Here is a 21,262-nt window from a genome sequence, read left to right on the forward strand (position 1 = left end):
CCTTTCTGCACGTTTCGTGTAGCTCAGTGCACGACTATTTTGCAATATTATTATTATTCTATATTCATTTAAAAGATGTCAAAAAATTAGAGGTCTATCACTTAGTGATGTTACATGAACATATTGTAACCTAACACAACTTTATTATTCTCTTTGCTTTTCATTTTCTTCTTCTTTTGAGGTATATATTCTCTCTCCAATTTGGCAATCCATTATTCTTGATGTTCTAAAACATTGTCGCAGTGATACAATGATTTGGTTTCGAAAAAAATGATAAAATCTATACTAATAAAAAGTAACAATTGGATAAAATTATTAGGGTGTCCACAATGATGGCCCTTGAAGGCCACCAAATGTGGCCCGGCCACCATTCGTGGCTCTCTTGTGGCCCTCTGCAATGGTAATTAACAAAATTTAAGAAAAATAACAAGGGCCATCAAATGTTGCCCTCTAAAAAAAAATTTGTTCACTTTTTTTAATGTTATTTTTAATTTAACTATATTAAATTTTGTTAGACTTTAAATTTATGATATTTATAAATTTAATTCAAATAAAATAATTTGGATTGTAAATAAAAAAATTCACAACCTAAAAACAAAATGTAACAAGAACTTCGTTGTATTATATTAAAATAGGAAAATTATACAACGAAAGTTTTCTAATTTAAAAACAACAACCCGAAAACCCATATTACTCTGCGGCGCCCCTTCTACGGTTCCAAACCTCTTCAACCATATCAGCCTGCAGTGATGTATGCGATATTTGGCTCCGCATATCGGTGTACCGCTGGATCAAGTATTCATTACTACGTGGTACACCCATCTGCAGGGGCTCCATGGCAATACCCGAGCTCGAACTAGCACCATCTTCCGGTGTCCATCGCTCTGCAGCAACTCCTTCGTCATCTATTATCATATTGTGCAATATGATACATGCAGTCATGATGTCTGCGACATCATTTTCGTGCCATTGTCGAGCCGGGCACCGTATAATGGCCCATCGCGCTTGGAGTACACCAAAAGCTCGCTCAACATCCTTCCTAGCACCCTCATGTTTTTTCGCAAAGTAGGTTTGCTTCGGCCCAACGAGTTGTCGGATCGTCTTCACAAACACGGGCCAGCGAGGGTATATCCCATCGGCCAAATAGTACCTCATGTTGTACTGAGTGCCGTTGGCCATAATCTAACTTGCGGACCCTCACCCCGGCTCTCGTCATTGAAGATATCCTTAATGCCCCTGCAAAACTGCCTCAACGTCTGTAGGGCAGTCGTTTCGCCCATCTGTAGGTATTCGTCGAACATGTCAGCGGACCCGGCATAGGCAAGCTGCCTAATTGCCATCGTACACTTCTGGTATGTCGACAAGCCGGGTCGGCCGGTGGCATCATATCGCAAGTTGAAGCACTTGAACCGCTGCTCCAAACACGTCGCTATATGGACGAGAGATTTTGCGACATTCTGAATCGCCTACGGAAAACCTCTGGCGGATAACGGGCGTTCTCGTTGAAGTAGTCTTCCATCAACCGGCGGTCAGCTCCGGCATGATCACGGTCGAAATACCGCCGATGATAGAATGGCCGAGGGACTGCCACCGCCGCCGCCGCATCTTCCGCCTCGTCGACTTCACGTTGCACCGCTGCAACAAGGTTTTGGAACTCCAGATCTACCGCTTGTTGGAATTGTTCATCGTCGGAATCCATAGTTGCAAGGTTGAATTGAAATTGGAAGGAAATATTGGAAAGATTGGAGGAAAATGGAAGTAAAATGGAGTTGAAAAAATGGAATGGAAGTGTAGTATTTTATAAAGAATTTTCGAAATTTAAAAAAAAAATTAAAATCCGCAGCCCAGCCGCGAAACGCGGCCCGCTGCAATGAGGGGGGAGAGGCGGAGAGAGAGGATGGCAGGTGGGCGGCAAAGCGACGAGGCAAGGCAGAAAGAAAGCCGCGCGCAGCAATGGCGGGGATGACTGACGGCGCTGAGGTGGTGCTGTGGCTGACGGCGACCGGCGAATGTAGGCAATGGCGTTGTCTTGGGATGGCCGAGAGAGAGATCCGGAAGAGAGAGATAACTGGAGAGGTTAAAAGCATCAGCAATGGCGCCCGTCCCGGCGGAATTCCGACCGGCGTGCCGAAATTTCGTGGCGGACGTCCGCCATTGTGCATGGTATGCACGGATACGGAATTCCGCCAAGGACACCGCAGTTCCACGGCGTTACCTGAAATTCCGTCGCGACGGGCGTGCGGACGTCCGCCATTGCGTTGACTCCCACGGACGTCTGCACGGAATTCTCGTTTATTGCATTAAATTTTTTTAATTGTGGGAAGTCCTTCGGGATGTCCTTGGGGATGTCCGCCACTGTGCAGTGAGAATTTCTTATGACGTGGCAGTGCAGTGGGAAGTCCGTATAACGTGGCAGAAGGTGTTTTTGGGGATTCCGTCGGAAATTCCGCGTCACTGTTGATGTTCTAAGAGAAAAAAGATATTGAGAGAGAAGGGTCGCTACGAGAGGTTTAGAGAGAGGGAAGATCACTAGGGTTTGGGATTAAAAAATGAAGATAACTAGGATGAGTATTTATATTTTGGGTTGGGGATTTATATTTCTCTTGGCTAAAATCAAAGCAAGAATTCAAAATTTTATGCATGAATATTTTAGCCAAATTGTGTTTCTTTTAATTGTTGAAAGATTTAAAACAATTCAATTTTTAGTTAAATACTATATATCATATGTATTTTATATTACTGATTCTGATAAGTTTTTTAATTTGATTTATAACATGTATAAATACATGTGACGTACAAAGTTATGATAACTTAAGTTTATTGCGGAGTACTATTATTATGTTACATATGAAAATTATGACTATCTTGAGTTTGATATTATTTCACGATTTTAAAAAATAAATATATTGAGATAAACAAACAATAATATAGTGTTGTGTAACACTAACAATTAAAGATAAATATAATATATTTAGAAAAAATACGTCATGTAAAATACAATATATTTAGAAGAAATACTATCTTACTGCATTACGATATAAATAATTGGCTAATAATGTGATTCAATGAAATTCCTTATTTAAAACTATGTGGCATATAAAATTGCATTGTGGAGTAGTAATGTATTTATAATTTAAATAATTAGACAATTTATATCTTTAAGAATGACGTATTTTATAAAAATGACAAAGAAAATTGAAACAAAACATGCTTATTTTATACGCATAAGATCATCTCACAACAGTCAATTGTAACTATGACTATCTCTTCCATCCACTATCCGTCTATTAATGGATCTCACACTATTTTTTACCCCAACTTTAAGAGACAATACATCCATTCTAGTTATTATTTATGGATCTCACTATTTTATTCTTTTTCATTTATTTTTTCAACCAATTTAATTTAAATTGAAATTATATTTAAATTATTAAAATGACATTTTCATAAAATTGAAATTCCACAATTGAAATCCTAAAATTACAATTTACAAGTGACAAGAACCTAAATCCTAAAATCGAAGACTTTGTGGAGAATGAGAATGTTTTAGAGACGAATAAGTGAAACATACTCCCTCTTTCCCTTAAATTTTGTCACATTTTGATCGGTCACGGGTTCTAAGAAATGTAATGGAAAGTGAGTTTAAAAGTTAGTAGAGAGGGGGTCCTACTTTTATATACTATTAGTTTTATAATAAAATGTGAGTTGGAACGAATTAGTGGAATATGAGGTTCACTACCAAAAATGGCAAAAAGTGAAATGTGACGAATTTTGTGGGACGAACGGAAATAAAAAAAATGTGACAAAATTTAAAGGACGAAAGAAATGGTTTTTTGGTGTAAAAAATAAAACAGGAAAAAAAATAAAAAGAAAAAAATGGTTAGTCACACATTTTCCTTTATTTGTTATACTCCTTCCGTCCCAGGATAAGCGAAACGTTTCTTTTGGGCACGAGATTTAAGGAATTGATATTTAAAGAGTAGTATATTTAATTCTAACTAAACCATACTCTTTGATCTTTATTCACACATCTCCCCTTTGTCATTTGTTTTGTTTTATTTTATTTCACTCATATCATAAATTAAAGTCTTATAAAATCGTTTGCCAAATGTGAAATATTTCATTTGTAATGGGTTGGGAGGAGTACATTTCTCTTTTTGTTAATATTGCTTATAATGTTATTAGGTGTTTATAATGTCGTGAACACTTATTGTAGTTAACAAATATTCTTAACTATTTGCATCATTATATTCTTATTATCCTCACTTTTTTAATTTACTTATTTTTTGTAATTTATCTTCATTAATTGAAAATCTTATATTTCGTGCATAGCACGGGTGATAACACCAGTACTGATAAAAGCACTTACTTGAAAAAATAAATAATTAATTATTGAATGATTTTATTTCCCTTCCCTCCTCTTATTCAACTAATAGTGCAATATATTGTCAAAGTTATATGATCAAATAATTGGATGATAAGACGATGTAACAAATTCAAAGTGTTAATCAATTCACCAAAATTAACATTGGATCATAATTCGCCAGGATTATTTTTATTTACAAGGGAAATCCGAAAACTCCATGGGGTATAATAAAGAAAACATTTATTTTTAGCGAAGAGTGAACTACATAAAATGACCATGACGTTTCCATTTGTTTCACTCTAGACCCCTGACTTTTAAAAATTTCGCCACAAGGCTCTGGCCTTTAACATAATCACATATCATATATTTATAGTCATTTTTCAGACTAAAATGCCCTTATGCCTTGCAAGGCATTTCAGACAAATTGTTCTTTCTTGCAGGCCTACTCTGTGTTGCAGACATGACCTCTGCACTTTTGTCAAATCAAAATTGATGTTTATTGGTTAATCAATCGTTTTAGTTTTGCACCATTCTTAAATGTTTTAAAATATGGGCATAGTGAATTCACTTAATTGTATGATTAGATGGGCCATGTTGTCAAATCATTACTAAATCATATTTTTCGTAACGTAATTAACATGTAATTATAAAAAATAAGAAAAGAAGACGCCTTTTTTTATATATAATAGAGGAACATAATTGAATTATAATTGAGGACGCCATTCTTACGAAATATCGAATTTCTTTAAAATATGTATATGTAGCCGGCTGGCCATAAAATGAGGAGTGACACTATTTTTTTATATAAAAATAACAAAACAATATAGTACTAATAAATTAATAATCTTATTTAATGTTTAAACATTTAACATTATTATGTATTGCTACTCATTCTAGATAGAGATAATGATTTGACTCTAATAAATAATAGAGTCATAAGAATTTTATATTATTCAAACAAATTGTAATCAATAAATTAATTTTTATTTACTAAATCACCACTAAATGAATGGTTTTTGACTTTTTGTTATGGTTGAACAACGACATTTTTACTTTAGTATAAAATGATTCTACGCCAGTTTACATCTCTCAGCAGCAATAATTCTACGCCAGTTTACATCAATTAAATAATAAAGGCGTAGTATCAATTAAATAATAAACTAAATAAAGGCGTAGTAATATTGTTGGTTTGAGTAAGCAGCCGAGGTATAACCTTTAATCATTTTTATATTTAGCTTATTGTATTTATAATTCAAAATTTTGAAAATACAATATAAGGTTTGGAATTATATTTTTCTCTGTCACCTTAATTCTTGGCCGTTTACATATTAGATTAGATTGTCCCTTTGCAGAGTGAAATTTTTGAAATGTATTTGTTAAATCACAAATGGAGTATGGTATACGTGGTTTGTATGTGTGGTATGTCGACTGAACCGCCGCTGACGCACCCATTATAACTGACGGCTGACGTGCGGCCGTCAAATCACGCCAGGGTTGCGGGCAGCATGCAGGGCCGCCACTGCAGAATCCATGTGGTATGACCATAATGCCCTTTTAGGGCTGAAGGGTCTTTTTGTCCGAAAAAACCTGATACGTGATTATGTTAAAGGCCAGAGACTTGTGACAATATTTTTAAAAGTCAGAGGTCTGGAGTGAAACAAATGGAAACGTCAGGGTCATTTTATGTAGTTCACTCTTTAGCGAAAGTAATTAAAGAAAATTCATTTTTCACTTTGATTAATTAATTAATATTGATTTTATGTAATCATCTTTTTTATTCGGATAATTAAAGTACTATCTCTTTTACGAACCCATTACACTCCATCTATCAGTATAGATCCGAAGTAACAAAGTAAGTAAAGCTGAAATCTTCAAGAAATTTTAAATATAATTTCAAGAAATCTTTAAGAAATTGAATAACACCGGGTATAGTTCCAAAGGAAAAGCAAAATTTAAATGATAAATTAATATATGGGTTATTAAGGGTAAAATATAAAATTCATACTACATTATTGCTCACTCCATCTCCCAAAAAAAGAAACTTTCTATTTAATGAAATTTACTTCTCTCTAATAAGGTAGGATTCCTTTTTCACCAACAATAACACCCTTTTCTTTTTTATCTTTATTACGTTACCAATTTTGTATTACGAACTTTTATTGTTTCAAAGTTTCAATTTTTACGGGATAAGTTTCTGAATAAATTGAGGATATAGAATCACACTAATGAACTAAGAAGAAAGTCTAATTCAATGGGGCATGAGCAACGGCCCACTACAATGAAGGTTTTTACATAGGCCCATATCTTAGACCATTTCATCTCCAGAAAACTACACCTAAAAACCCATATAAAGGCAAGAATTAGGGTTTCCGTCAGTCGTCTTCGTCTTCAGCTCAAATCGATCGAGACCTCTGCAGCCGGCGAAAATGGTGAAAGGAAGACAGGGTGAGAGAGTGAGGTTAGATTTCGCGCTTCTATCTTCTTTATATGTACAGTTGCTCTATCCTACTGTAATTTCTGATTTTAATTTTATTTTTTTGTTCAGATTGTATGTTCGTGGAACAATCCTCGGCTACAAAAGGTATGAAAACAGATCGCGCTTGTTCTGTCTTTTGGTTAACTGTGCGAGTATGCGTTTTATCTGAGGAAAATGTGATGATTTTCCGGATTTACTTATCGATTATTGGTGATAGGTCGAAGTCGAATCAGTACCCAAACACTTCGCTGATACAGATTGAGGGAGTGAACACACAGGAGGAAGTAGCGTGGTACCGCGGGAAGAAGATGGCGTACATTTACAAGGCCAAGGTGAAGAAGAACGGCTCCCATTACCGATGCATTTGGGGCAAGGTCACGCGCCCCCATGGCAACAGCGGCGTCGTTCGCGCCAAGTTCAAGTCGAACCTTCCCCCCAAATCCATGGTATGTTCCATATGAGCCTCGGTTTATGTCTATATTTTGGTTTTGACAAACATATGAATCAGTGGAAATTGTTTGTAGTTCATCTGATTGTCCTTTACTATAAGATCTATAAATGACTTAGAACTGAATGGCTGCATAGTTCTCTTAATGCAGTGCGTATTAGGTTTGGGATAAAGATAAACAGAAATCCAATCATTTTGGAGACTTATAATACTCACTAGGGATGAACTGAGCTAATGCACTAGTGAACCAATCTTTTTTTACTGCTTATGTTATGTACGCTCCAATTCTTGTTAGTTCTGGTTTTTTATCAATTGAAAAATCCACATTTCTTGTGGTTATACCTGGGGAAGACTTTTTGTTAACAATACTTTTCTTGTGTTATAAACTTGGTATGTCTTGAGTTGGAAATCCAGAACTTGTGATAGTTGTGTATGAAGTAATCATATTTTTAGTATACTCCATTATGTTGATTCTGAATGGTTTTATGTTTTGTGCACCTTATCTGCATTTCATTTAAGCTTTCATGGAATATTCAAGGTTTATTGTATTGGATTTACTAATAGCTTATACATTATATACTTTGTGAAACAGGGAGCTAGGGTAAGGGTGATGATGTACCCGAGCAACATTTGAGGTAAAATTCCAAATTCAAGTCATGTTGCTTTCTGCAATATATTGATGTAAATCATCTAAGGTTTGTTGAAAGCCGATATTTTTTTAGAAAATCACACTACATCATACAGAGCTGAAAATATCAGTCTTGCATTGCATTTCTTTAAATTCAGACAGGACTGCGTATCTTTTTCTGGTTTTAGGATTGAGTTTCACATATTCTGTCCTCCTTTGTTTATGCTTGGCATATCAATTTGTTTTAGTCCATTAATTAATGTTTTTGCATTTCAATTTGTTTACCCTTAACTAAATAGTGTTGGTGTTGATATCATCTTGTCCATATTTCCCCTTTTGAGTTCTCTTACAACTGCATCACTTTGCTTGCATAGTTTTTTTGGATCTTTTCTGAATTCATTCGTTATTTCTGCAGTGGTTGGCGACTTGTAGATCACTTTTTGGAGCATTAGGTGACTACAGCCCAGTACTACTCTTAAGGATTTTATTTATAGTTTTTATCTAGGCTTATATTCCGTATCTTCCTATTTTCTGTTTTTTTGCACCATGAATTCATGAATCAATCTTTTTGAGCTGAAAAGACATCTGTTTGTGTCTACATTCACATCTGCTATTTTCTGATTTCTTCTATCCTCTCGTTTGTTTGCAAATTTATTGCTTACATGAGTTCAATGAAAAAAATTCAAATAACTAATCTCATAGCCTTATTGATAAGTCTACAAATAATCACTTAATGCACCCGCCGATATATTTTGTCCTTATGCTTCCGTATAAATGCTTGTCTCAATTTTCCAATTAAGTTTGACACTATTTTGCTTGCATTAAATATGTAATGCTTCATTAGTCATGAGATTAATCCAGAAAAAAACATAAGAGATGAAGCAATTACTTCTAATAAGTCCGCTTTTGTAAATTTTACACGATTAAGGAATAAAAATGTTTTTCGTTTGGTGGATTTGTTCCAAAGTTTTTTTTTTTTTTATTTGTTCCAAAGTTTAGTCTCGAGGTATTTCATATAAATTTTATTTTTAATTACTGAATACTCTTCTCATTGCAGTGTTTAAATACAATAAAAGGGAAAATAGGGCTTTAATTGATTTCTTTTTGGGATTGTCCTATTAAAAATGGGACAACTTAAGATAGAAAATGTGCCATAATTTACAGTGCAATGTACTTTGGCTCTTGTCTGGACCGATAATTTCCTATTGTGGTTGGTACATTGTAAGAGCATCCACAGGGGTGGACGATATTCCGCCCGATACATCGTGCGGGCTATCGTCCGCCACTGTAGCCATGTGAACGATGCCCGATGCATCGTCCGCGAACGATGGCGTCGGAACACGCATCGTCCGCCCCACTGCGGGTCACGTGGACGATACTGCAGACGATGCAACGCGTTTTCCTTTTTTCATAATTTTTATCCATTTAAACCCTATTTCTCTTCCATTTCCCACACCAATAATTCTCTCTCATCTCTCAGTTTCCCCACACACCAATATTTCACTTCCAATCTTTCTAACCGAAAAAAATGAGACCCGGCTACGACTGGAGTACCTTGAAGGGCATTACTCGGGCCTTATTCGATTGCGTTCATGGGGCGCGAAGCGGCGGAGTAGGCCCAAGCGGTGCGGATCCCACTTCCGATTCGACGTCGGACGTTTGTCCGCCGCGAGCATGACGTAGCTCACCAACGTCTGTTCGCAAACTATTTTGACGAGCAACCACGGTGGGGGCCGACGGTTTTTCACCGCTGTTTTATAATGCGGCGAGATCTTTTTCTCAGCATTGTCCAAACGTTGGAGGCACGTGATGAATACTTCCAGTATCAGGAAGATGGCATCGGCAGACCCGAACTTACGTTGTTGCAGAAGTGCACGGTTGCACCCCGACAGTTGACCTACGGCACCACAGCGGACATGTTCGACGAGTACCTTCACGTCGGGGAGACAACTGGCCGCGAGTGCCTGAAGAATTTTTGTAGGGGAGTTGTGGAGGCTTATATCAACACCTATTTGCGAAAGCTGACTGCTGAGGATTGCCAGGCCCTGATGAACATGCACGAGACGGCGCACGGCTTTCTTAGAATGCTAGGGAGCATCAATTGTATGCATTGGGAGTGGAAGAATTGCCCGACGGCGTGGAGAGGCCAATTTACTAGTGGATACAAGGGCAGCTACCCGACAATGATCCTCGAAGCCGTCGCTGACCATCGGCTCTGGATCTGGCATGCTTACTTCGGTGTAGCGGGGTCGAACAACGATATCAACGTTCTCAACTCATCCAACCTCTTCACCGAGCAATGCAATGGCAACGGCCCGGCCATCGACTTCACTGCCAACGGACGCCAATATCATATAGGGTACTACTTGGCCGATGGCATATACCTGAGGTGGCCTATTTTTTTGAAGACGATCAGCTGTCCAATGGGTGAGAAGAAAGTTTTATTCGCGCAAAAGCAAGAGGCTTTGCGGAAGGATGTGGAGCGGACATTAGGTGTGCTCCAAGCGCGGTGGGCAATAGTGAAGTGTCCGGCGCGGTTCTGGTACAAGGACGTCATCGCCGATGTCATGTATGCGTGCATCATCTTGCATAACATGATAGTCAAACACGAAGGTGGAAGAGTCACCGATTGGGGCGATGATGAAGGTGGATCTAGCTCCAGCACGACGGCCCCGCCCCACATTCGAGGATTATCGATGGGCTTCAATGAGGTTCTATCTAGACAGACCTCGATGCGCAACCAACAAGACCATGATCAGCTCATGAACGACATGATTGAAGAAGTTTGGGACCGTAACCGCCGTTGAGAATTTGTAGTTTTTTTTTATTTCGTAGTGTAATGTTTGAATTTTAATGAAATGAAGTTTTTTTCCAACTTTTGTAGTGTTTTAAATATTCAAATAAATAAAATGCTTAGAGCGGACTATAGAGTGGTATATAGGACATCCCACTGCAGGTGGAAGGGTAGGAGGATGAAATGCTGATGTGGCGGGGCATAGGACGCCCTATAGGGAGGACTATAGGGCACCCACCGTGGATGCCTAAAAAATGCTCTATAGTCTATGCCTATAAATGAAATAAATGTGCTCTATGCATATAAATGAAAATAAAAGTAGTAGTAACTCAAAAGTGGGAAGCATAGCTATAAAATACAAAGTACTTACTGTAGTAAATTGAGGTGGAATTTGATTAAACACTTAATGATTATAGAAAAATGGATTAAAAAAATAAGAAGTGATAATTACTTTATTCATATAAAATATTTCACTATTGTTTCATGTTGTTATAAAAAGTTTCGATCCGTGTTTTATCATTGCTTCATTCACATTAGTATTCACATTAGTATAAAAAGTTTCATCATTATTTTGCTTTATATTGTGAAAGAGTATAAAAAAGATGGCATATTGTATTAAAATAAAATATGAAATATACATTTTTTCACTATTATTTATAAATTTTAAAATTTATGCTCCTATATCATTATAAAATAAGATTTGAAATATTTATTTTGTTTTAAAAGTGTAATTACCACAAATAAGAATGGTGGAATATTAATTAGCGAATGTGATTGCACTGGAAAAGGCTATATTTTTATCAATATGACGTAAGATTTGAAATATTCTGGGTGAAAAATTGAATCACCAAAAATAAGAATGGTGGAATATTAAAAAGTGAGTGTGATAGGACTGGAAAAGGCAATAAATTCCGAAATAAATATGGAGGTGACGACTGACAATGAAAGCAGAGGCTCACCAATTTGCGTTCCCTGACAGCATCCACAACGGCGAGCATGACAGTGTCTGTCCGTCCGTGCTAGCGGCACGGAGACCTCGTCCGCCGCTGCGCTCGCGCCACTGGCACGGCGCTGCTCGATGCATCGAGCACGTCCGTGCCAGCGAGCAGGTGACGTGGTAGACGCTGATTGGCCAACGGCATAGCCGTTGACAATTTGATTTTTTTTAAATCGGTTTTTAATTAAAAAACCGATTAAAAATAAAAAATATTTTCCCACTTCCCAAAAAAATTATATCCGTTTTCTACCCACTTTTAATTTTTTTTTATCATTTTTCCCCCAAAAATACACATTTTCATCTATAAATACCCCCACTTTCACACCCAAAAATTCACACCACATTACACAATTCTCATCTACATTCTCTCATCTACATTCTCTCATTTCCATTCTCAATCTTTCTTCCACTCCTACAACATAATAATGTTCGGCCACGGCGATCACCCCCGGGCTCCCACGGTTGGAACCCTGATTGGTTCGGTTCACAACCGTTTCCTAGTCCGGAAACGGAATATTCGGCTCCTCCTCAAACCCAAAGTTCGGGAGTTCCGAGTGGCTACCGGCCTTACCCGATCGACGACCAAGATACCCCCGAAGGGCTATACGGGTGGACACCCGAGCCTAGAGCGAGGTCGAGCGGCCGCTCCAAAACTCCGTCTCCTCCTACTCGCGGTGTCCGCACACCGTACACTCCGAAGGAGATGGAGCAATTGTTCAAGGCGTTCTTGTCAATCTCCGAAGATCCGGAGGTTGGCACGAACCAATCCGACGATAATTATTGGTGACGCATCTGTCGCCGGTACAATGAAAACCGGCCGGCGGGAACAATCTAGCGCAACGAGAGTATGGTGCGCAACGCCATATACAGAGCCAACGAAAAAATCCAAAAGTTTCAGGGGTATTACCTCCAGGAAGAGCGGTCGGCGGGGAGCGGCCGGAGCGAGGTCGACATCATCAGTTCCGCCTTGTCGACCTACCAATCCATGAACTACAAGCCGTTCAAGTACCTCAACATTTGGCAGGAGACGCGGTCGCATCCGAAGTATAGGGGAGGCATAACATCCTCCTCTAGCTGCTCCTTCAAACGGTCAAGGTCGGTATCCCTATCCGACGCCGGCTCCGAAGACGTGGCTAGCCAATTTGCCAGAGCTAACTTGGGTAGCCCCGACGCCGCCCGAGTGGTTCCCAACGCCGACCGCAAGGAAGGAAGAAGGCGGCGGCCAACCGCCGTCGCGCAGCGACTCCATCCGGCGTTGCTCCCGAACTCGCTCCCATTCTCGTTCCCTATGTGCCACCTCCACCACCACCAACTCGTTGTGGGCGATTTTGGCCCAACTCAATATGGCCGATAGGTCAACTATGATCCCCGCACAATTTCGATCGCATGAGGCCATGATATTGGGTCTCCAAAAATAATTGGGGGTAATGCCACCAGATGAATAGTCTATTTTTAGCCTTTAATTATGTAATTTTTAATTTTTAGGAGTTTAATTATGTAATTTTAAATTTGTATGAGTTTAATTATGTAATTTTAAATTTTTAAGATTTTAATTATGCAATTTTTATTTTATTTGTAATTTGTAATATTATTTTATTTTTTAATGAATTTTAATATTATAGAAATATTTTTATTTAATTTGAATAATAGAACGGTGGGACCCTTGTACTCTTGCCTAAGATCAGACCGAAAAAGTGGGTCGGGCCCACAACCATGCTATTGGCAAGAGCATGGTTGTGGAGGCTCTAACTCGCGATTCGCTGACTCTCCTTCGCTTTTCAAGAGATTCTTCTTTGGCTGTTCCGCATCGGCCGCATTTTAGCTTTAATCTCTCTATCTCCGCCGCCAGCTATCACTTTTCATCATCTTCGGCCGTTTGATAAGAGTTTCTGTTCCGTTTGAGGTTTATCGCGGTCCGGAGATGGTGGGGCAAGGCACAGCCAAATCGGACATCTCGTTCGCTGGAACGTTTGCCAGTAGCGCTTTTGCGGCTTGCTTCGCTGAGGTATACCTTTTTTTATTCCTTTTTTTCCTGGTGTGATTCGGTGCGGTGTTGTTGGTCGTTTGATCTGATTGTCTTCCTGAGTTGTTGATTTAGGAAATCGCTTATTTAGGCTTCAATGTGTTTGCGATCTTCTGTTTGTAGTGGATTGAATTGAGTTTGAATGTTGAAATTGCTGAGGTCGATGTGATTATCTGTTGACTTGTTTGATCCGTAATTTTAGTATTGGAGAATTGTATAATGCTCGAAGATTTTGTTGATTTTTTGAATTTTTTTGGATGGACTATTTTTTTATTTGAGATTTTGATTAAAAATTGATGTTCTTATGCCTGGTTGATTTTATATTCAAATTTGTTGACTTGAGTGCTGTGCTCATTTGTGTTTGAGCTAATTTATCTTAGAAAGGCAATAAATTTGGCACTGATATTTGTGTTTGAGCTAATTTATCTGTCTGTGAATAGATTTGTACTATTCCGTTGGACACTGCCAAGGTCCGGCTTCAATTGCAAAAGAAAGCTGTGGCGGGGGAGGCTTTGCCGAAATATAAGGGAATGCTAGGAACTGTAGGAACTATTGCAAGAGAAGAGGGGTTAGCTTCCCTGTGGAAGGGAATTGTGCCGGGGCTACATCGTCAGTTCTTGTTTGGAGGTCTAAGGATTGGCTTGTATGAACCTGTACGTTTTTCCTTGAGTTTTGTGGAGTATTAATTTTGCTTTATCTGCTTCAATGTTTTTTTTTTACTTTTGTGCCTCTGTTTGACAGGTTAGGAATTTCTATGTGGGGAAAGATCATGTTGGGGATGTGCCATTATCAAAGAAAATACTTGCTGGTATTACAACAGGTGAGAACATAATGCAGATGATTTTCCATTTTTGTTATTCATTTCATTTATAGTTTCAACATATAAAGTGGGGATTTTTTTTATCCTGTTTAATGCTTTATTGTCGATGCTCATGGTCTTGGATTAATATTTGCTTTTGAAATATTGACTGAAAGTTTCAAACATTATCAGGCGCCTTAGGTATAATGATTGCCAATCCTACTGATCTTGTTAAAGTACGACTTCAGTCTGAGGGAAAACTGCCTCCTGGTGTCCCTAGGCGTTACTCTGGAGCTGTCAGTGCATATTCTACGATCGTGAGACAGGTTACAATCACTAAATCCATGTCTTTGTACCAGCTCCCTGCAAAATCCATATCCAACTTGGTGCCTCATGGTTATACTTTTGTTGAAAATATAGGAAGGAGTTAAAGCTTTGTGGACTGGACTTGGACCCAATGTTGCACGCAATGCTATCATAAATGCTGCTGAATTAGCCAGTTATGATCAAGTGAAGGAGGTATTTTCATACTTAATCATCTTCCTGTTTAACATTTTATCATCTTTAGCTACAAACTGGTTGATGTCTTGTGTTGTTGACTTGTTGTCTAATTTTGTATTTTTTACAGACAATTCTGAAAATCCCAGGTTTCACAGACAATGTTGTCACCCATATTCTTTCTGGTTTAGGAGCTGGATTTTTTGCAGTTTGCATCGGCTCTCCAGTTGACGTGGTAACTTAAGACACCTGTTTAATTTAACATTTTGTATAATCACTGAGATTATTTGATTGCGTCTCTCCTGGAAGGAGAGCTATCTTTGGTAAAGAGCTTTTTTGCATCTTGGGAGGCCTGCTAATTGACTCAACTGGCTTTCTCTGATAGGTGAAGTCTAGAATGATGGGGGATTCTGCATACAAAAGCACATTGGACTGCTTTGTCAAGACTCTGAAGAATGATGTAAGTTCATTTTCTAATCCACCAAAAGTTTTGCTAATAGTCAATGGATTGAGTATTATTTGGTTAGTTCAAGAATGATTCAGCCATTTTCCTGCCATTCATATAGTTGTCTTAGATTTGTCATTGTCCACTGCCTTTTAAATGTTCACAGCCTAAATTGACTTAGTCAGTTTATTTATGACCTTACCTCTCCTTGTCAAATCTCCACATATTTCCCATGGTTTTACTTTCTATGCTCTCGAAGAAGAGATATCTGCAGTGTGAACTGATACACGAAATGTAATAGTATTTGCTTGCATGCTACTAGCTGTTTGATAAATCGATCCATTGTAATCAATGATATGATCCACAGGGACCTTTGGCGTTCTACAAAGGCTTCATCCCCAACTTTGGACGGCTCGGATCATGGAATGTATTGATGTTTTTGACATTGGAGCAGGTAAATTCTTCTGCATCAATATGAACTTGTGAGCATCTGCAACATATAATGCATACATTACACTAACTCCCTGCTAATTGTTTGATTTCAGGCTAAAAAGTTCGTCAGAAGTTTGGAGTCGTCTTAAAAGCCAGACAAACAAGAGAGGTGAGAGAGCCATCAAATATGCTTCAAGCGCCATTCTTTTCAATAAATGAATCTGAACTCACTGGGAAAGAGTTGGAATGCACAACTCTTGTCTCATTCATATCTGACTCTCATAAAAATGTAGTTGGATGAAACTTCTTGAGAACTCTCTCTCTCTCTACTTTAATTCTTAAAAAATTATTATTCCATTCTCTATAGTTTAGTTTATCAATTACGTGCATTGAATAAATGTGTTGACACATTCATTGTTTATCTAAAAGTCTGTACAAGATTATATCACAAGCTTGTGAACATTTATTAATGGATTATAAGAACTAGATATTATGATAAATTTATTGTCTAATATACGAGTATCTGTTTAAAAATCAAATTTCACTCACTAATATGATGTCAGAAACAAAAAAAAAACAATTGTTCAATCGACTTAAAAACAGATAGTGATTGCTAGGAAACCATGAATTATTTTTTGAAAATGTTAAGCAATGATAAAAACAGTAACCATTATAGACTTAAAAACGATTACGTCATAAGCAATCATTCGAAATTTTATCAAAAAAAAGCTAATGAATTATTTTTGAATATGTTTATGGCATGTTAGACTCCAGCCATAAAGAATATAATCAAACATATAATTTTGATGGATAAAGTTTTCTACAGTTCCCTTTAAAACAACCATAGAATGCACGCAAGACATTCAACAATGATGAGGATCTCACCTCCATGACCATGGCCTCTCTCATTCCTTCATTTCCTCACTGATCTTGTTCTCATTCTCTGACGAGCCTGGTTGCGTTTCACTAGCAGCAGTCGTTGCCGCTGGCTGAGAGGATTCCATCAGGCTGGCAGCTATTGCAGCTTTCAAATCCTCATCTTCATCATCAAATAACATTTGTGTATCATCATACTGCATGAAGGGTTCAGACAGCTGCTGCTGCTGACCAATTCCCTTCTGCGTTCTTGATGCAATGCTGCACGATTTGGTAATCCTCTCTGCGTCTTCGGGTAAAAGCCACTGCCCGAACCCGTTGGAGGCCTCAGAGGATGCAACGGACCACTCCTTAGGGAAATTTCCTCTCACTAGAAAAATGCTCCACCCGGAGTCCTTCAGTGAGTCAAGGTAGGCTGAAAGGTAGAACTTCGAGAGGTGCTCTGGTGCTGGATAGAGGCTGTCGAAATTGTACCACTCGCTGTTAACTTTCCTGATACAGAACCAATGGTCCTGCAAGTGACAGATAAAGGCATTTTCCTTCTCTGGGTCAATCTGAGCTGGCTCGGCAGCAGGGCTATCGAGAGGGATGACTTGCAAATCCCACACTTCCAAAGCTTTTTGTAGAACCTACAAGCAGAGTAGACCATATACACAAAGAAAGTAATCATTTTATTTGCAATTCTTGTACATAACTTATATACTACTACTATCTTGCTTTTGAAAATTGGCTAGGACAAATAAGCAATTCTAGCATCTATGAACAAGAAAATATTCATACAAGTCTAAAGCCTAAAGTTATTTGGTTGGCTCCTTATCTATCTTCTTGGGGTCTAAGGTCAGATATTCTGGTTTAGCACGGAAGAAACATTCACCTATGGTTCATTGCTGGCAACACTTCTGTAACTGATTGTTTGAAACAATGGACAGTGTAAATTCATAACTAAGTGCAAAGAAGAAAACGAATTAGGCAGCTGGCTAAGAACGTGGGTAGCACATATACCAAATCCAGGAAGTTATATTTACTAGTCAGCGAATCATTTACATAAGATCAGCTACAAGGGCGTACCACTCAATTCTGTATCTTCATCACTCTCGGAGATTAAAGATACAAACAAACAAAATGTGCATAGAAAGTGACATAAAAAACGCCACATTGCACTAGAAAAGTGGTTTTCCAAATTAGAAATGGAAACTATAACAGCTAAAGTGTCAAATACCACCCCAGCTTGTCATAATCACTCATATGCCGATTAGAGTTCCAAATACTACTGTCCCATTATATAACTTAAAGCTTATTCATCATCACAAGAGTGTACCACTCAATTCTATCTCTTCATCACTCTCGGAGATTAAAGAAAGAAAGAAACAAACAAACAAGAAGTGACATAGAAAATGCCACATTGCACTACAAATGGGGTTTTCCAAATTAGCAACCTTAACAATTAGACCTCCAAATATCACCCGAGCTTGTCATAATTACTCATATGAAACAAGCGACACGTGTATGAATCTGAAAAACAGAGCATACGTGGTCAGAACGGGAAGCTGCAATTCCACGGCTTCATTAATGAAAATGGCTTTTTCCAATAATTCTCATAACCCCATTTCAAAAAGAATGAATAAATGTACTGTAGTTTCTAAAAGATCAGCAATACCTAAAAAACAGTAGTTTCTAAAAGATTAGCAATACCTAAAAAACAGTAGGATGGTGCAAATTAAGTAGAAATATAATCTCACAAGATATAAACACTATAACTCAAAATTAGATAAACAATCTATACAAGCAAACAAGGAAAGCATTTCACATCTTGCTACTTGTTCGGTTCAATAAACATTTTCAGCTAAAACCTTCGTATATCACCCAATATAAAATTACGAATCAGAAGCTAAAAAAAATGAATTCTTTAACCTAAAACCGATCAAAGTAAATTCAATTTCTTCTCCCGCAAAGAGAATAACGTATGTTTCGCCCAATTGAAAACAGAAATATGCAGATTCGAACTTTGGAGAAATCAGACCTGGATGCTGAAGTCACCATCAAGAGAGACGTTGTGAGAGAGCTCAGGGAGAAAATCTCCGGTGACGGAGCCGAGCATCATCTGGCGCTCCGTGCGATCCAGATCGGATGCCAACGCCGCCAAATCGAACTCCGAGAAGAAAGGGCCCTGCAGCACCGTGTTGACGCAATGCACCGCGCACAGCTTCGACTCTTGTACCTCGTGGTACAACAATCCCCCATTGCTGGCCCCTCCCCCTCCGACTTCTGCGTTACTGCTCATCTTCTCTCTCTCTAAAACTCCAATTTCTGTTTCGAACCGATAAAGAAATTGCGGCGATGGAGTTCAGTTTCCATTTATTTTTAATCGTGGCAAATAAGGAAGGTGACACACCCTAAGTCTACTCCATTTATTTGTGATCTACAACCAGTGGCGGATCCAGGATCCAGAAATGGAGGAGGCGGAATATATAATATTAGCTTGGTTTAGTACGGACATGGCTAGTATCTTACGGTATTTGGATCTTTTATTTGTAACTATAAACAAGGTTTTAGTTCCCCAAAGAAACAAGTTATTGTCTCCATAAGCTTCGTAGTGGCACATAATGCTTCATATTCGTTCAAAGCGAAGCTCATTTAAACCGCTTGTGGAGTTCACATGCAAAGTTTTCCCAATTAATGAATGGTGCCACATGCACATCATAAAAGAGTTAATATCTTTAGAAAAGTTAAACCAACACATTTCAGAATTCAGACAAGATCTAAATTACAATGACTCACAAAATATTACTCCATCTGTCTCCTAATAATTGTTCATTTTGGTTCGACATGAGTTATAAGAAATGTAAATGAAAGTGAGTTGAAAAAGTTAGTAGAATATGCGTCAGTAGTATTAGTTTTATACTAAAATGTAAGTGGAATCCACCGCCTACTTACCATTTATAGTAAAAATTGATACCGAACAATTAATGAGGGATAACAAAAATGACAAAAGTGGATAACTAATGAGAGACACGTAATTTGATTGAAGCTATCCGACTAGGATATATTAGAAAATCTCAAAGCTTATGCATTGAGATTCAGAAAATAAACTTAATAGGGGATATGTATTTACATGCAATACTCTGAAAGATTGTATTTTTCGCCATGTATATGGTTATATATCATGTGTAGTTCATCACATCAGTTTCAATTTGATAAAAATTGTTCGTTAGTGAAACAATAAAAAAAGCTTAGAATTAATTATTTAGATCCAGAATGCGAATTAATGTATTTACACGCTAATTACCTTTGTCCTCTTTCTATTTAACCTTTGTTTTAACTGAAGTCCTCCAACTTTGGTTGATTTACAAACTCAGCCTCATTTTTTTAACATATGTTGTTCCAAAAAATTATAATCACCACTATTCCTTATGTCCGAGATTTGATTGCCTCGTTTTGATTCACCACGAGTTTTAAGAAATAAAAGTAAAAATAAATACAAAAGATTAATACAATATGAGTCATTCTTGTCCCACTACAAATGAGGCGTTTCTTTTATGCCGTTATTTTGCGAAGATGACAATAAATAGTTAAAGTAGAGATAAATTAAAGTAAAAGAGAGAATAATATAAAAGAGAGTCGTATATACATTATTATCTTACTTACTTAACTTTATCTCTACTCTAACTATTTATTATCATTTTTGCAAAACAACGTCCGATTTGGAACGCCTCACTTGTAGTGGGACGAAGGGAGTGAAGTGAGTTTATAAATTTGAAAATGATTTATAAGAACTAGTAAAAATAAATAAGGCATATAGTGATGAATATCACAAAAAAAATTGAAAATTATTTATAAAAACTAGTAAAACTAGACGAGATGATGACGAGCTCGTGTTGCGGTGACTCGTTCTGTTGGTCGTTGCGTGAGGGAAAGACAACCAGCCAGCGCGCCACGCGCCCCTCCCCACATGACGCACTGGCATTTGGGCGTGACGCCCAATCGCCGACCCGTGAGTGGGCATCATTTTTTCGCAATTTAGTATTGCTACTCCATTCTTTCCTTAAAAATATAAATTCTTTCATTTTTTGTCGATCCCCTAAAAATAAAAACTTTCATTTTCGGGAAATTACTTTCTCTCTAGTGAGGTGGGACTCGTTTTCCACCAACACACTTTTCTTTTGATCTATCTCTTACTTTGCCAATTTTGCATTAAAATCCGTGTCATTTCTAAAATTTCTATTTTTAGGGGACACGAAAGTGTTATTTAAAAACAAATCAGAAATTTGAGATTTTTTTAGAACTTAAATATTTATAAAACTATTTTTTAAAAAAAAATTATAACATGTAAATAACCTCATTTCATCACTTCAATTTTCACACACCAACACTTTCTCCCCGTATGACGCAATTCCAATTACAATTACACCTTGACGGGATTAAGCTTCTGATGGCTCAATTGGGTCTCCCCTGGTCAGACAATACCGCCACCGCCTCCAGA

General features: G+C 37.7%; 3 protein-coding genes across 4 annotated transcripts; 2 read left to right on the plus strand and 1 right to left on the minus strand.

Annotated features, from left to right (window-relative positions):
• The first annotated feature begins 6,672 nt into the window (after positions 1-6,672).
• Positions 6,673-8,516, plus strand: LOC121759992 (60S ribosomal protein L35a-3-like). Its single transcript, XM_042155594.1, has 5 exons — positions 6,673-6,824; positions 6,912-6,947; positions 7,060-7,288; positions 7,883-7,925; positions 8,334-8,516. The coding sequence occupies exons 1-4, from the start codon at positions 6,793-6,795 to the stop codon at positions 7,922-7,924; spliced, it is 339 nt and encodes a 112-aa protein (XP_042011528.1). The 5' UTR covers positions 6,673-6,792; the 3' UTR covers position 7,925; positions 8,334-8,516.
• Positions 8,517-13,460: 4,944 nt separating this feature from the next.
• On the plus strand, positions 13,461-16,270 carry LOC121785015 (mitochondrial uncoupling protein 1). The gene is made up of 9 exons (XM_042183341.1): positions 13,461-13,714; positions 14,173-14,385; positions 14,474-14,552; positions 14,724-14,857; positions 14,952-15,050; positions 15,160-15,264; positions 15,415-15,489; positions 15,842-15,928; positions 16,020-16,270. The coding sequence occupies exons 1-9, from the start codon at positions 13,631-13,633 to the stop codon at positions 16,053-16,055; spliced, it is 912 nt and encodes a 303-aa protein (XP_042039275.1). The 5' UTR covers positions 13,461-13,630; the 3' UTR covers positions 16,056-16,270.
• LOC121785024 (ataxin-3 homolog) lies at positions 15,840-19,314 on the minus strand. 2 transcript variants are annotated; one of them, XM_042183362.1, is made up of 3 exons: positions 18,803-19,314; positions 16,792-17,411; positions 15,840-15,964 (listed from the first exon to the last, which is right to left on the minus strand). In XM_042183362.1, the coding sequence occupies exons 1-2, from the start codon at positions 19,061-19,063 to the stop codon at positions 16,812-16,814; spliced, it is 861 nt and encodes a 286-aa protein (XP_042039296.1). In that variant the 5' UTR covers positions 19,064-19,314; the 3' UTR covers positions 15,840-15,964; positions 16,792-16,811. The 2 variants fall into 2 exon arrangements, with proteins under 2 accessions (XP_042039296.1, XP_042039287.1); XM_042183353.1 differs by lacking the exon at positions 15,840-15,964 and having other exon boundaries at positions 16,620-17,411; positions 18,803-19,306.
• Positions 19,315-21,262: the final 1,948 nt, after the last annotated feature.

Source organism: Salvia splendens, chromosome 2 (assembly GCF_004379255.2).
Source record: "Salvia splendens isolate huo1 chromosome 2, SspV2, whole genome shotgun sequence".
Taxonomy (NCBI): domain Eukaryota; kingdom Viridiplantae; phylum Streptophyta; class Magnoliopsida; order Lamiales; family Lamiaceae; genus Salvia; species Salvia splendens.